The 15,225-nt window shown below is 41.8% G+C and overlaps 1 protein-coding gene across 1 annotated transcript; it reads left to right on the top strand.

Moving 5' to 3' along the window:
• The first annotated feature begins 377 nt into the window (after positions 1-377).
• On the top strand, positions 378-15,191 carry sh3bp1 (SH3-domain binding protein 1). The gene is made up of 18 exons (XM_083993823.1): positions 378-604; positions 3,339-3,381; positions 3,777-3,881; positions 3,976-4,052; positions 4,439-4,550; positions 5,573-5,649; positions 5,889-5,976; positions 6,065-6,133; positions 6,266-6,356; positions 6,455-6,591; positions 8,036-8,147; positions 8,500-8,581; positions 8,672-8,752; positions 9,371-9,484; positions 10,418-10,515; positions 11,948-12,116; positions 12,268-12,644; positions 14,475-15,191. Exons 1-18 carry the CDS (start codon positions 552-554, stop codon positions 14,732-14,734), a joined length of 2,145 nt encoding a protein of 714 aa, XP_083849949.1. The 5' UTR covers positions 378-551; the 3' UTR covers positions 14,735-15,191.
• Positions 15,192-15,225: the final 34 nt, after the last annotated feature.

The following is a 15,225-nucleotide window of genomic DNA, read 5'->3' on the forward strand; positions in this document are numbered from 1 at the left end:
AAACAATGACAGAAAACTGCACAAGTTCAAACATGTAATCTGATTCCAGTCAGCAAATGTCTTGTCACTGTCCTGAAATCTTACATATTTAACCTCTTGGGAAGATTATGTTTTGTCTCTCTAAAACAGAATAATAATACTAAAAACAAATGCCAGCCTTTATACCTCTAGTGGAAAACATATCACAATCTCTCCTCTCTGAATAGAGCAAACTGTGTGACAATCAAACCTGAAAAATCTCTCTTCCCCTCCCAGCTGACTCTTCATCTGTGCAACTTCCTCATTCAACTGACTTGTGTCATTTAAGAGCGCACCCCTGAAACAAGAACGAAAACCGACCGCCAAAACACGCACACACACAACATCGAGCACAGAGGCAGAGAGGAGAGCAGCTGGTCTCTGGACTTTGTTTGTTTCTGATGAAGTAACACAGCTGGAGTATTCTTTTTTTTTTTTTTTTTTCTCCTCCGTGTGTGTGTGTGTGGTGCAGGATACTGAGCAGGACTGAGGTGGTCAGGTAGAGAAGCTGGTTGAGCGCCACAGCCAGCAAGATGCTGCGACAGTCTCTGAGCATGCTGAAGCAGCAGCTCGGCTCTGCAGGAAAGTAAGTGCTTTCATTTGATCCCTCTGTCCTGATTGGTGTTAAATAGACTTCAGTACAATCCATAGAAACAGTATAAAACAAATGAAGTGCTTCACTCTCAAAGGGCTGTGAACCAGAGAGGGTTGGTTGGTACTATGTTGGTCTCATGCTTCACACATGCTTACACAGCCAAACTTAAATAGGTTTTAGTTTCTCATTAACACCAGCTGTCACCATAGTTACATGTAAGTGCATTAAAGTGTGACAATGTGACTTTCAAAAAGGGAAATACCACCATCCCCCTATCAAGGTTAGATGCAGGCCGTTAAAACTAAAACCTCACTCAACTGGGTACATTAATGGTTTTGACACAACAGTAGGTTTGACCAGAGGCGAAAGTGGCTTGTGTCATAAAACTTAATAAGTTCCTTTCATCCGCTAATGTTAAACAAAACCTGTGTAGTCTCACTCTAAAGCCGATGCTGTGATATCACCGGCAGCTTTAATCTTCTTGGGAAGGATCAGTTCAGGTGAAGGAGCCTGAGATGCTTTCATTTCAGTGCCCCTCCGCTTAGAGGAAACGTCCTATTCTGCTTTGGTTTCCATGTTCTCATTTCCACTGTTGTGAATAATTCGGTGTTGAAAAGCGTTTCAAGCTGGAGTCCCTCCGAGTTGCTGCTTCCTCTTGAAAGTGACACATGCTTTTTCTGGGGGTTTTGAGGGAAACCTCAGGCTCCTCAACGCATGAACGCCAAAAGAGCCTCAGCTCATCCGATGGGACCAACTGACTCGAGGCTGTGGTTTCTGTTGACGACACTTATTATCAAGGCAATGGTTGATTTGGTACTCCTTATGGCATGGAGAGGGTATGAAATATTTACACTAGATAAATAATCTATTGCAATTTTCTGACCTTTTTTCGAACTTCTGCATTTTTATCTCTGCAACATAAAAAAAAACCTTAAATAGAGATAAAAAAAAAAGGTCTTTGCTCATAATCCAGCACGTAGAGTCAGTGTTGGACACATGAGTAGGTGTCACTTTGATTTCTGTACTTGAATGCAGCACAAGTTGAGCCTGTTCACTGACAGTGAGTGATGCCCATAAACGACGAGTTGGTGACCAAATCTTACACCCACACCCTGTCTGGTTTTCTTGGTACACAATTGCAGCAGAGCAATCTACAAAAGTGTGTGTGTGCAGGCCATGCTGCCTCTATCTCTGACGTGCTCTGGTTTAATAATAAACCTACACAGCATGCATCTGCAGCAGAGCAGCGTGGGCTCCACACCACAGCAGCACTTCACCCAGTTCTCTCTTAGTTCCAGTTCTGAGATGAACACGTGTATAAAAATAAAGTGCACATTATGTATATACTATATGTACTGTACAGTCTTCACGAATAGAGGATGGTTCAACTGTTGAGTATGTCCTCTTATTGATACATCCACTTTGCAGTGGATGATGTTGCAACTGTAGGCTATATGAATAAACACAGAGGCCACAACAGACACAATCATAGTTTTACTTTCTTAGCTCACATGCGTTGATGTCAGTTTACTTGGTGTGAAATGAAATGTTTTTTCCATGTCTAAAGAAAAAGTTGAAATGAATCAGAGATGAAAAAGGAGGAACTGGTGTGTGGTTTGCGTCTGCTGGGGATTTCTCTGCTTTGTGTTTTGAAAACGTCACAAGTCTGGTTGAGTGGAGGAAACAACAAATGACACCTTGATGGTGTTGAAGCTCGTTTGGCCCCCCTATGAACTGGGCTGGGCTTCCTTAGGTTGGACCAAAACTCAAAGATGTTCTCAAAGCTGCTGCTGAGAAACCTTCTTCTCTCTGTTTATCTCCTTCACACATTTTTCAAACAACTGCATGTGACAGCAGAGATGGTGGAGGAGGAGGAGGAGGAGGAGGAGGAGGAGGAGGAGGAGGAGGAGGGTTGTGGTTTGAGCCCCTCCTTCCTCTCACAAAGCTGGTACTGACAGAAACCGCAGCGTTGGCCTCGTACTCCAACTTTAGATCGTTGGCTTTGAGTTGTTTGCCGGTTACGCCATAAAAAAAGAAAGAAGCTGAAACATCACCACTGTCGTCCAACAGAAGAGCACTTCAATCTGCAGAAGTTTATTTGATGATCATTTAAATTGTGGATTAAGTAGCTGTAGCTACTGTATATAAAGCACATGCACAGAACATCTGTTCTTGATGACTGACTTGAGCAGTTGTAGAAGAGATTAAACAAGTAGCCAGTTAATCATTGGGTTGATCAACAGGAACCATTTTATATAATAACTGCGTTAATAAAACTATGCATATTCAGTGTCCTGCTGCGATTCAGATGAGAATATTTTAACCTGCCTGTGAAACTGATCAGCTGCATGGCTGCAGCTTCATATTTAACCCGCAGACAGATCGGAGCGGCATCTATCTTCTAATTACTGTAAACCCTCAGCACTGAAGTGCAGAAGTAGTAGCTATTATCAAACATGACATAATTCCAGCTTCTTTACTGTCTGAAAGTACATTTTGTGTATTTATTGGTTACATTTTGGATTCAAGAAACCACGATGAGACATTTTTAAATATTATTTCTATAGACTTATAAATAAATAAAGGACATAATCCTGGGGTTGTTCAGATTGTCATGAAAATAACTATCCAACTCAGGTCGACACAATGACAAACCACATTTTACTGTAATATCAAAACTTGTACTGTACTCACTAACCAACACAATGCCTGGCCACATCCTCAGGTCACAGGATGCCACTGACCTTCTCCACGAAGACCTGGTCATGGTGAGGAAAAGAAATATTCTGACATCACAATATTTCATACAATTATACCAGGATAAATAACAAATCAATTAGTTGAATAGCTATAGCTCTATGTTGTTATTCTAATGTAAACTTAATGCTTCACTGAGCTGATATGACTGGCTTCTCCTACTTCCTGTAGTGGAGCGTATGACTTTGTAGATATGATTTTTTTTTTTTTTTTAGATCAAAATAACAACATAAGATCACACTGAACATAACCGCATGTGTTATATGAAAAAAACAACTTGATGACAGTGGAAAGAAGGGACTTTTATTTTGAAACTTGCTCATCAACTTTGCTTCAGTAGAACAGATCACATTGTTTCAGTACAAATCTTCACTGTGTGTGTGTGTCTGTGTGTGGTTGACTGAAGGTGGAGCAGCGAGTGGAGCCGGCCAGGAAGGCGGCTCAGATCCTTTACAAGAAGCTGCAGAGCTGCATGCAGAGCCAGCTGGGGCTGGAGGCCGAGAAACGAATGGTACCCAGATATAATGTCTAAAAAACATACACACACACACACACATGGTTCAGTTGGTTGCTTTAAGTTGTGACATCCACTTGTCTCTCCACAGAAAAAGCTGCCTCTGATGCTGCTGTCTATCAGCATGGCGGAGAGCTTCAAAGACTTTGATGCAGAGTCCTCTATCAGGTGACAGGTTCTTTACTCCACCTGTTCACTCTCGTCGACTGCAGTCACATGAACGCCTCATGCCTCCAGCAGAGAGGTTTTCAGTTCTTGATAAAGAGAAAGAGGATCCCACACAGAGTAGAGCATGTGACCCGAGCTCTGTGTGTCTCTTATTTATAGATAAAGAGGTTACTGCAGAGTGAGACGAGTCACCAGCAATTTCATATCACAGTGTAATTATGTTTTGTTCTGACTAGAAGAAGATCCATACAAGACCAGACTCTTTAGTTCTTGTGTTGAACTGAAGTGTTTTTTTTTAACATTCACTTTTTCACTGTGGACATACTGTACTACACACTGAGACAGGCGTTAACCATGAAGTGTTTGTGTGTGTGTGTGTGTGGCAGGAGAGTGTTGGAGATGTGCTGTTTCATGGAGAAGATGTTGGCCCACATGCTGACTGACTATGAGATGAGACTTGAGAAGGAAGTACTGGAGCCGCTCAACAAGCTCAGTGAGGTGAGAATGGGCCGACGAGTGTTGAACAGAAACTTTTGTAACACTTCTGATTGCTGCACTTTTTGCAAACCGGGTTTTTTTTTTTTTTTTAACCACAGCTGCCCTGCATCTCAAGAGATATACACGAACAAACTAGCAACAGTAAATAGAGATTTGGTTGGTTGGTTTTAAAAAGAGACATGACGGGAAGAAAAAGACTAATAAATAACACACAAGGCAAATGTTCTGTACTTTAAAATGTGAAAGAGAAAAAACATGTAAAAATACTTCATTTTCATACATGAAATATTATGAAAATCTGACATAATTTATTGTAGTACCAGCAATCGGTACCAATGGGCTGGATTTATATTGTGTGTCTAGCCCATACAAATTAGCCTATAATAATGTAATATTTATCCATTTATTTGTATGTATTTTGTTTATATATATACAGTATATATTATATATTATACAATTAATACATATGTATAGATAAATACATATTATATGGGTATTTTATTCATGTTGTAAACTTATATCTTTACACTTTTACACTCACAGGATGTACAGTATGTATGTGACACTAATACATCCCCTTAATATACTTCATAACATATATGGCAACATCACTCTAGAGGCACATATATGTAATATATTTCATAATAAATAAAATCTGATTTATTTTCCTCTGTTTATTTATTTTTATTTTTGGCAGCCGTTCACTTTTGTTCTGCTTTCTTTATTTTACAAATATAAATTGATAGACCTATAGGTGGTGTTACAGTAAAATAAACAAAAACACAATGCAGTATGGTTCAGTATAACTATTCACAAAGTAATATTCAATATTCCAGATTTGATAAATGTAGATATTTATATGTGGTCTCTGTATTGTATTGATTCATTGTATTGTCAGGTGTTCATGTTATGTTTATATTACATTTAATGGATCATATACCGTAGTTGCTAAACCCAAAAACGTTTTGAAAGTTGTTTTTTTTCTATAATTTATTACTTTTTTTTTGTTACTTCTCTTTAAGGATGATTTACCAGAGATTCTCAGGAACAAGAAACAATTTGCAAAGCTCACTACAGACTGGCACAACGCAAGGAACAGGTGGGTTCACCTGAACATCCTCAGTCTGGGTCTGGGCTCCATGTGTTCTTATTTAACCACGCACCAAGTAGCTAATCAAATCTGTGTGTGTGTGTGTGTGTGTGTGTGTGTGTGTGTGTGTGTGTGTGTGTGTGTGTGTGTGTGTGTGTGTGTGTGTGTGTGTGTGTGTGTGTGTGTGTGTGTGTGTGTGTGTGTGTGTGTGTGTGTGTGTGTGTGTGTGTGTGTGTGTGTGTGGTCAGGAGCCAGGCCAGCACCGGTCCCCAGGCAAAGCAGGATGGGCTTCGGGAGGAAGTGGAAGAAGCTTGGAGGAGGCTGGAGAGCATCAAGGTAAAACAAGGAGCACCTGGGCTGAATCATGTATGTAGTGTCCTTGAGCAAGGCACTGAAGCCCTCTGCTCTGTCTCTGTCTCTGCAGGACCAGTACTCTGCAGATCTCTATCACTTTGCGACCAAAGAAGATGACTACGCTAACTACTTCATCCGGGTGAGCTGCAGCTTGATCCCCCTCCCCCCTAATGAATTGAAGCACGGAAACAAAATGAAACTTCTGTGAAGCTGTACTCAAACATCAAACTGCTTCACATATCCAGCACCTCTCTCATCTGTCCAATTCTAGCTTCTGGAGCTGCAGGCAGACTACCACAAAAACTCACACGTGTTCCTGGAGAAGCACATCAGCGAGCTCAAAGAGAACCACAGTGAAAAAGGTGAACTTTCCACCAGTTTGTAAACTCATTTCCTGGACCGTCACTGCCATATTTCTACACATCCCTTATTTCCTGTGTGTAATTATCTGATTGGGCAGGGCCGACGCCGGGCCTCTCTAATCAGAAGGTCTACGGGGAGCCTCTGCTGTCACATCTGTCTCGAAGCGACAGAGAAATCGCTGTACCCATCCAGGAGTGTATTCACATGCTGCTGAGAACGGCCATGGGAGAAGAGGTGGGAGTCTGCAGACCGTTATTTAGGCTACATCAGCTTTTTTCTCATTTTCCAGTCGTGCTGGATATTGATAATTTTTTTTTCCCTTGTTGATTTTCTTGTTTATATTATATTTGCTGTAATTCCTCCGTTGCACTGCACCGTAATTTGTCCATTCAAAACATCAAGCTGGAGATCATCTGCCTGTGATCAACATCTCCATCCCTCAGGCCACCAGTGTGGATAAATATGAAGTAATCTCCACTCAGTTTGGCCTGTAGATGCTGTGTGTGCTTGCAACATACAAGATAAATACAGATATTAACAGGAAATTAAGGCAAGGCAATTTTATTTGTATAGCCCATTTTCACAAACAGTTATTCCCAAAGGGCCTTACACGGCATCATTACAACATCATTACATTACAACATCCTCTGCCGTTAGACCCTCACGTTGACTAAGGAAAAACTCCCAAGAAAACCCTTAACAAGGAAAAAATTGGAAAAACCCCAGGATGAGCAACAGAGGAGAAATCCCTCTCAGGACAGGCAGACATGCAATAGGTGTTGTATACAGACAAGGAAAACTGTTTACAACATGGAATATGGAAAAAATATGGAAATGGAATTGGTCCCCTGTCCCTCATCAGACTCATCAATAAATACACAATCCAACAATGCCAAAAACACTCTCATGGACAAGTTGTGACCTGCACATTCACCACGCTATGAAATAATAATGTAACATTATAAGACGGAGTTGTTTTCGAGGCAAATGCAGCCGGAAATACATTCCAGACACGGCTGCTGGGCGGAGGGATTTCAAAAGCGCAAGTAGTTACATGTGTCGCAATGTAACATAATTATACATGTTTATTTCATAGCGTGGCGAATGTTCAGCTCACAACTTCTCCACAAGAGCGTTTTGGAGTTGTTGGATTGTGTATTTGATAAGTTTGAGGGACAGGGAACCTGTACCGTTCACCTTCATTGCGTTAGCTGAGCAGCTCACGTCTCTGCCCCGCAGATCTCAAAACAACATGCACCGATAATTAAAGGTATGAACCTACTGCTATGACTATAGAGATTATGGCAATTGGCGAATTCGCCAAAATGTTGAACTATCCCTTTAAGTATCTCTCTAACTACTGTATTTTGGGGTTTTGTTGTGAAACCAGTGGAGGGAACATGTTGGATGTGCTGATGCTGAGGCAAAGTATTAATGTGCAGCAAGTCTGATCTTTTACATTATGTTAATGAGCTGCTCTGGTTTCAGTCTCGGTCGTCTTTGCCTCAGGTTGTGACTAAAACATCTGCCAAACGTCTTGGACCTGTTTTAGCCGTACCCTGACACGGCTGGTCTTAATCTGTGGCTTCATCAACATCTCCAGCTCTCCCACTTAGTCGTTCTTCCCCTCCATCTCTTTTCCTCATCGACCTTCCTCTGCCTCTTCCTCGTCCCTCAGGGTCTGTTTCGCCTGGCAGCAGCTGCCTCCGTGGTGAAGAGGCTGAAGACCTGCCTGGACCAGGGGACGGTGGACCACAGCGAGTTCAGCATGGACCCTCACGCCGTGGCCGGTGAGGACGGACGTGTCCGCTTGTTTTTCCTTCCATGTGTTGTCCAGCCAACGTGACTTCTGCTGCTTATTACTTACCCACTTCCTCTTCTGTTTACCCAGCCCCACTTACAGCTTCCAGTAATATAGAATACACCATTTCCCGTTCACTAGAGCAGTTTTTTTTTCATGCCAGATATAGAATCACTCTCTTTTATCAGACAAGGGAATTCAACAGACATGTTTATATCTTGTGTTATTCACTGTCATCATTTAGCTAACAGGACAAACAGGGCAGTAACTCAGCACATATTACCTCTAACTGTTTAAACACAGCTGTGATCATGGACGTTTATCTCTGTATTCGCTGACAGGAGCTTTGAAGTGTTACCTTCGAGAGCTGCCTGAACCTCTCATGACTTTTGACCTCTACAATGACTGGTTTAAAGCAGCAGGGTGTGTATTATATATCCACATTTTGAATATTTTCACATTTTACTACAGTTTCAGGTCTGTTTTTCTTGAGTTTGATCTCTGTCTCCTCAGGGAAAAAGACCCAACAGAGAAGCTGGAGCAGTTTAGGGTACTTCTGAAGAAACTGCCTCCTGAAAACTACAACAACCTCAGGTTTGTACCTGTGGACGAAGAGGGGCGTCTGGATATTTTCAACTTGAAAGAAACACTTTTTACTCTCATTTGCTTGCATGGCTCCATGAATGGACGGAGTGGTTGACATTATGACATCTCACTTCTCACCTGTTGCTATTCATAGACCTATGCCATAAAGTGTTTACTCCAGTAGTTTGGTTTATTAAGATTAGCTTTTGCGAGGCAGCAGCTATTCTTCCTGGGGTCTTTTCATTTTCATAAGTGACAAATACAAACCATCTACAAAAATGACACATACTTAATACATAAAAACAAAAATACATACAGAAGACACATACTTAATACATACACATACGAACAAAACATCCAAGACACCAAACATAAGCATTACCAGCTCCTACATTGAATCATTACACAACATTTACTATATTTTCTGTCATAAGGATGCCATGACCCAATTTACAGATTTACACTAATGGTCAAAATTATGATCCAAATAATAATCTCTTAGTTTCAGTTTTAAAATCGAGTATTTTTCACTTATGAAATCAAACCGTGTGGTCATCAAGCTGTGAAATCCTCTCTGACTTCCCGTCTGTGCTTACTTCACTCACTCTGCTTCGTGATCCCTGTCAGGTACCTGGTCCAGTTCTTGTCCCTGTTGTCTGAGCAGCAGGCCGTCAACAAGATGACACCCAGCAACATCGCCATCGTCCTGGGGCCCAACCTGCTCTGGCCTCGGGCTGAGGGGTTCGTACAGTTAAACAGCTCCTCTTCCTGTCTCCAGCCCCTGTGCACTGTTTACATATTTCTTTTATTTATGTTCCCCATCCTGCCTGCTCTTCCTCCTCTGAAATCTTTGTCTTTCTTTGAGCATTAATGAGAGATTTAAAGAACTTGTCACAGTATCATTGAAGCAGATAGGCTAACGCTTTGCCCACAGAGAGGGTTTGTCGTCTTGATGGGCAGGTCATTGTTAAAACTTTAGTTTTAGCTTTAACTCTAGCGACACACTGGTTGAACTTCTGACAGTTTGTGGCAAGGCAAGGCAAGGCATCTTTATTTATATAGCGCATTTCATACCAAGGCAACTCAATGTGCTTTACATAAAGACAAAACATTAAAAGAAGAAGCATAAAACAGAATAAAAACAAACAAAACACTAAGAACAGAGTTAAAAGCAAGAGCAAATAAATGTAAAATAAAAGAAAATAGATACAGATTTAAGTTCTTAAAAGAGCTCAGCTATAAAAAAGAAAAGAGAAATGTTTTTAACCTGGATTTAGCTTACAGTTTGGGCTGATATCAGTTCTGCTGGTATTTTGTTCCACTTGTGTGCAGCTAAATGCTGCTTCACCATGTCTTTGAACTCTGAGCTCCACTATTTGACCTGAGTCAGTAGATCTCAGAGCTCTACTGGGTTTATACTCTACTAACATGTCATTCATGTATTCTGGACCTAAACCATTCAGTGATTTGTAAACCAGTAGCAGAACTTTAAAATCTATTCTGTAGCTGACTGGGAGCCAGTGTAAGGTCTTAAGAACCGGGGTGATGTGATGTGATCTCTTTGTTCTGGTTAAAACTCGAGCTGCAGCGTTCTGAATGAGCTGCAACTGTTTTATTGTGTCATGATTTTTCCCGAAGAACAGTGTTGATGTGGTTTCGTCTCTTCCCCCTCAGGGAAACTGCTCTCTTTGACATGGCGGCAGCTTCTTCAGTCCAGGTGGTGACTGTCGTCGAGCCTCTGATTCAGTACAGCTCCGACCTCTTCCCTGAAGGTAACTGCACACTGATGCACTTTCTCTCTTTTTCCAACTCTTTCTCCCAGCCTAACCTATTGATGCAGATGGTCGCCCATCCTGAGTCTGTTTCTGCTCGAGGTTTCTGTCTCTTAAAAAGCTTGTTTTCTTTGCCTCTGCTTGCCAAATGCAAATGATTTGGTGTCTGTAAATAACATTATAAAAAGAAGGTCTAGAACTTCTCTATTTGAGAGATGTCTTGGGTTAACGCCTGTTGTAAATTGCCACTCTACAAATAACACTGACTTACTTGGCATATCCGCTTAATGTAACATTAACATTCAGTTAAAATAATCCGTTTTTGTGTAGTTTTGCCATTTTATCTACTGGTTCAAGTAGGATAAATCACACAAAGAGCTCAGATTATCAGACAAGTTGAAAAGAGCAGGGCAGTGATAACGGTTTTAAAACTATATTTAACTCAATATTATGTATGGATTAGTCTCTCTGAACCTGTTGGTCCAGCAGTTTTATACAGAATATCCTATTATAAATTATTCCCAAACTGTTCATCACTTCCTCCAACCGCTGTGCATCTGGAAAAGCTGCTGCGACCTTAAGCTGTCTTTGTCGCACTGGGGTTTTGAATATAGCGACTTTACTTATTTCCAAACTTGTTCCATCCATTATGATGTGTTTCAAATATAAGATTAAAGCAGAAGTAAGCGATCCGGTCGTTTTGGCTAACTTCTTGTCAGCCGATGGAGTTAGCAGCCCCCGCCCTCGTCATGGATCTATTGGTCCTCGTCCCTACGTCACCACATTGACGTGCATCCCTTGGCTGCACACACAGAGAGGACCGCCCCTTTATGCCGTTCTTTCTCCTCATTGGATAAAGGTTGTAGGATACAAGGAAAGTTTTCTCCTCGGCTTACAGCAGAGCAGAGTGACTGACAGACCCGTGTTTCAGACCAAACACTCTATAAAAGTGATTGCTGTCGGAAGATACAACTATTTAAGACTTATATTAACACAAACATTCCGCCTACTTCTGCTTTAAGTCTGTCGATGCATAAGCTGTTGAAATGAAACAGGACGCCCCAGGGTGCTGCTGCACCGCTTCTTAAAATTGCTAATGTAACGTTTCAGAACTGAAAGTGAGCACACCCACTGCACAGGAAATGTTAACTACTGCAAAGTAGGTACAGTAGGTCGAGGTACAGCTAGGTACAGTAGGTCGAAGATGAACCAGACCAAATCAGTTGGCAATGTAAACTGTGATTAATGTTTACAACAGACGGTTTCCAGACACTTGTGGTTTGTCATGTTTGTTCGAAACCTGTCTGGTTCTTCTTCTTCTTTTCTGCGATGTCAGTGCATTCTCACGTTTTACCAAATATGACCAACTAAAGTGGGATAACTCTAGCTGTATATATTCAGATCATAAATGTGTATGTTTTTCTTTGGTCAGCTGTGGCCTTTGAGATCCCAGACCTTCCTGCGCTCCTGGATGTGGCCCTTCCTGCCCCTGTTGCCCTGTCTCAGATCTCAGAAAAGGAGAAACTGAGCAGAGCGACCTCCTGTTCATCCACAACCTCCACTGGCTCCTCTTATCACACTGCTCTCTCCAAGACAAACAGGTAGCCTATAGTAAGAATTCACCGTGTATTCACTGCCGAGAGAGAAATAATAAACAGAATGACAATAATGCTAAATGGACTGTCCTATATCATCACTTAGGACACTCCGAGTAAACATAAACATAAACCTTTGTGTGTTTCTTGTCACCAGTTCAGCGTCTCAGGACGGTGTCGGCTCCTTCCTGGTGAAATCTGGCTCTGTGAGTCGCGGTCACACCTCCACATGGGCCAGTCCTGCAGCTGAGCCAGCACCAGCACCAGCACCAACTCAACAAAATACAACATCCAGCATCTCGTCATCTCAAAACCCCAGCGCTGTTCCGGCCTCCGGTGCTTCCACTTCCTGCAGCTCCACGGTGAGCCAGGGCCCATCCCCGCTTCCCAGAGCCACTGGACCAGCACCAAGCCAGGGTCCGGCCAGGAGCCCCACCCAGAAGCAGAACTCGGAGCAGAGCCAGCTGGAGCCTATTTTGGAGGCAACTCCGGACTCTCCCAGAGCTTTAGTGAAGATGAACTCTCCATTCAAACGTAAGTCTGTCAGTCCACTGAGCTGGATGGAGGTGGAAAGGTTCCTCTCAAACAGATCCAGTATTTGAAATCTGAAAGATTAAATTCTTTTTTCAAATTGATTTAGTTACATAAGGGCGTTGTGGTTCCAAAATGTCATAACACTGTAGCACTGGGACACTCCAGATATTTGGCATTAAGTGTTTCTCTTAGACTCACAAGAGAGAGAGGTCAAAACTGCAGAAAAGCCCAAAATATCCTGACATTTATCCCCCGGCGCAGATTACGTTCCCAAAAGTAGACTAGTGTTTTTCAACCTTGGGGTCGGGACCCCACCTGGGGTCGCCTGGAATTCAAATGGGGTCGCCTGAAATGTCTAGTAATTGATAATAAAAACAAATTACTTATAAAAATATTTTTTAAACTAATAACTATTCTTTTTTAAATTATGATTAAAAACACCACACACAATCTTAAACAACTGTATTCTACACTTGCACTTTCTCGAATATAAATCGAGTTCTGTTCAAATAAAAATATCTGAGCTGGCGCATCTTGACTGACGTGCAGTCACGTGATCGTGGGGTCGCCAGAAATTTGTGGTGTCAAAATGGGGTCACAAGCCACTGTCTTAGACCATTATTGTCTTAAGTCTTTCAAACTCCATGGCTAAAGTTCGCAACAGTGCTAAAAGTTTGAAGTCCAAACCAAGATGACCTTGATGACATCACCATGAATTACTTCATCGGGGTAAATTCCTCATTTTAAAAATCTCCCGTCAGAGCCACAGAGACAATGTATGACAGTTTTCACAAGGTGTGTAGAAACCTTCATGACAAATAAACCACACTTCATGTGTAAAACTCTGTGGACTTCCCCCTCAGGGGTCTCAAATATGATTTTGTTGCACCAGCAGCAGCAGCAGCAGCAGCAGCAGCAGCAGCAGTGGTTGTTGTTTTAGGGCAGAGGGAACAGACTGCTCTCATTATTTACACGTCTGTTCCTATTGTGTAATGTTGATTCTTTAACTTCTGCCCTTTTCCTCTGACAAAGCCAAAGTGGTGTCTTGTTGGTGCAAGTCGACAGAGAGAAAATAAATTACTGCTCGTTGCAGCCACCAGGAAGTACACAGGAAACAGGAAGAGTCAGACCACTGACCAAAATATCAACCTCTGGGGTCATGCGTCATCTCTCACATTGTTGTAACTCCCCGAGAGGCTGAAATACTTTCCCATATAAGTCTTCTCATCCTGATATGTTTGTCCACAAAACTGAAACTCGTTCCTACTTTAACTATGCTGTCATCTGATACTGTGCTGAGCAGCACTTTCCACATTTCATCATAGTTTGTTTTCCATCAAAACTCACTGTTAAACGGTGCAAAGTCAGACAAATATCAGACCCCCCTGACACTTGAATGGAGCATAATGGTAGTCTAAACACTGATACTCATCTGAAGACCAAAATACCACATCCAGAACAACAGAATCAGATTGGACCATCTACAATTCCACAATAGCAGTACTCCACGGAGGCCATATTTTCTCACTACAGATTCACACCAAATCCACTGATTCCAATGGCTGTACTGCAATGTGCAAGTAGTAAGTTAATTGTAATACATTAGATTATTAATTCATGCAGTGATGAGAACTGCTGCATCTAATATTGTCAACTTTTCTCAACATAATTCTCTTCAGAAATTCAGTGTAATGTGGTAAAATAATCCAACGTAAAAATGTCAAGGGTCTAGTGAACATTAGCTAGAGCATCAAAACCCTTGAGTGAATTCACCGACCCCTCGTAGGTGGTTGCCTAATATTCAACCTGTGCTTCTTGTCATTTGTACAGCGAAAAGATCTTTCACTCCGAACAAACCCAGCGATCAGGTGACGATTCAGTTCTCCAAACCGAAAGCCCCGGTACCTCCAAAGCCGCAGGCCCCTCCACCCCTCCCCACCACAGCCCCAGTGGCCACGGACACTAAGACCCAGCCAACGCCTCCGCCCCGAGCTGTGGGCACCAGCGTGAGAAAGCCTCCGCCAAAAAAGCCTGGACTCAAAGCGCCAAACTGTCCTCCTCCACTTCCTCCACCTTCTATAGCACAGTGAGAAAGAATTACGTGTGTTAAAAGTGTGAATAATCTTGTGGTGGTTGGTGAGCAGCAACCGAAACACTTCAGTGTTTAACACCTTCCAAGACTTATTGAGTTTAACTTTCTGGTCTGTTCCATTACCGGTATCATTTATTTATTTGGCAGCTACTGGTTCATCTTTTTGATAAAAAAAAAAAAAAAAAGATAACAAAGAACAGTCAAACCAATAAATGTTTTTTTTTTTTTAAATGTAATATGTATTTTTCTATAAAGTACAAAATAATACTATTCATCTAAGCTTATTACGTTTTTTTATAGCCTTTGAGGCTGAGTTGGGGTTTGACATTTCCCATAGACTGTTGTTCACAGAGGAAGATGGCTGTCGTCAGTTTGATTTCACGTCCGTCACAACAGATTTTTGAAGTGATCAGCTCTGTTCTTAAGGTGAATATTCACTTTGAACTGCACTTGTATCTGATACGTGAAAATACATGTAAATAAAACGCT

Source organism: Trachurus trachurus, assembly GCF_905171665.1.
Source record: "Trachurus trachurus genome assembly, chromosome: 19".
Taxonomy (NCBI): Eukaryota; Metazoa; Chordata; class Actinopteri; order Carangiformes; family Carangidae; genus Trachurus; species Trachurus trachurus.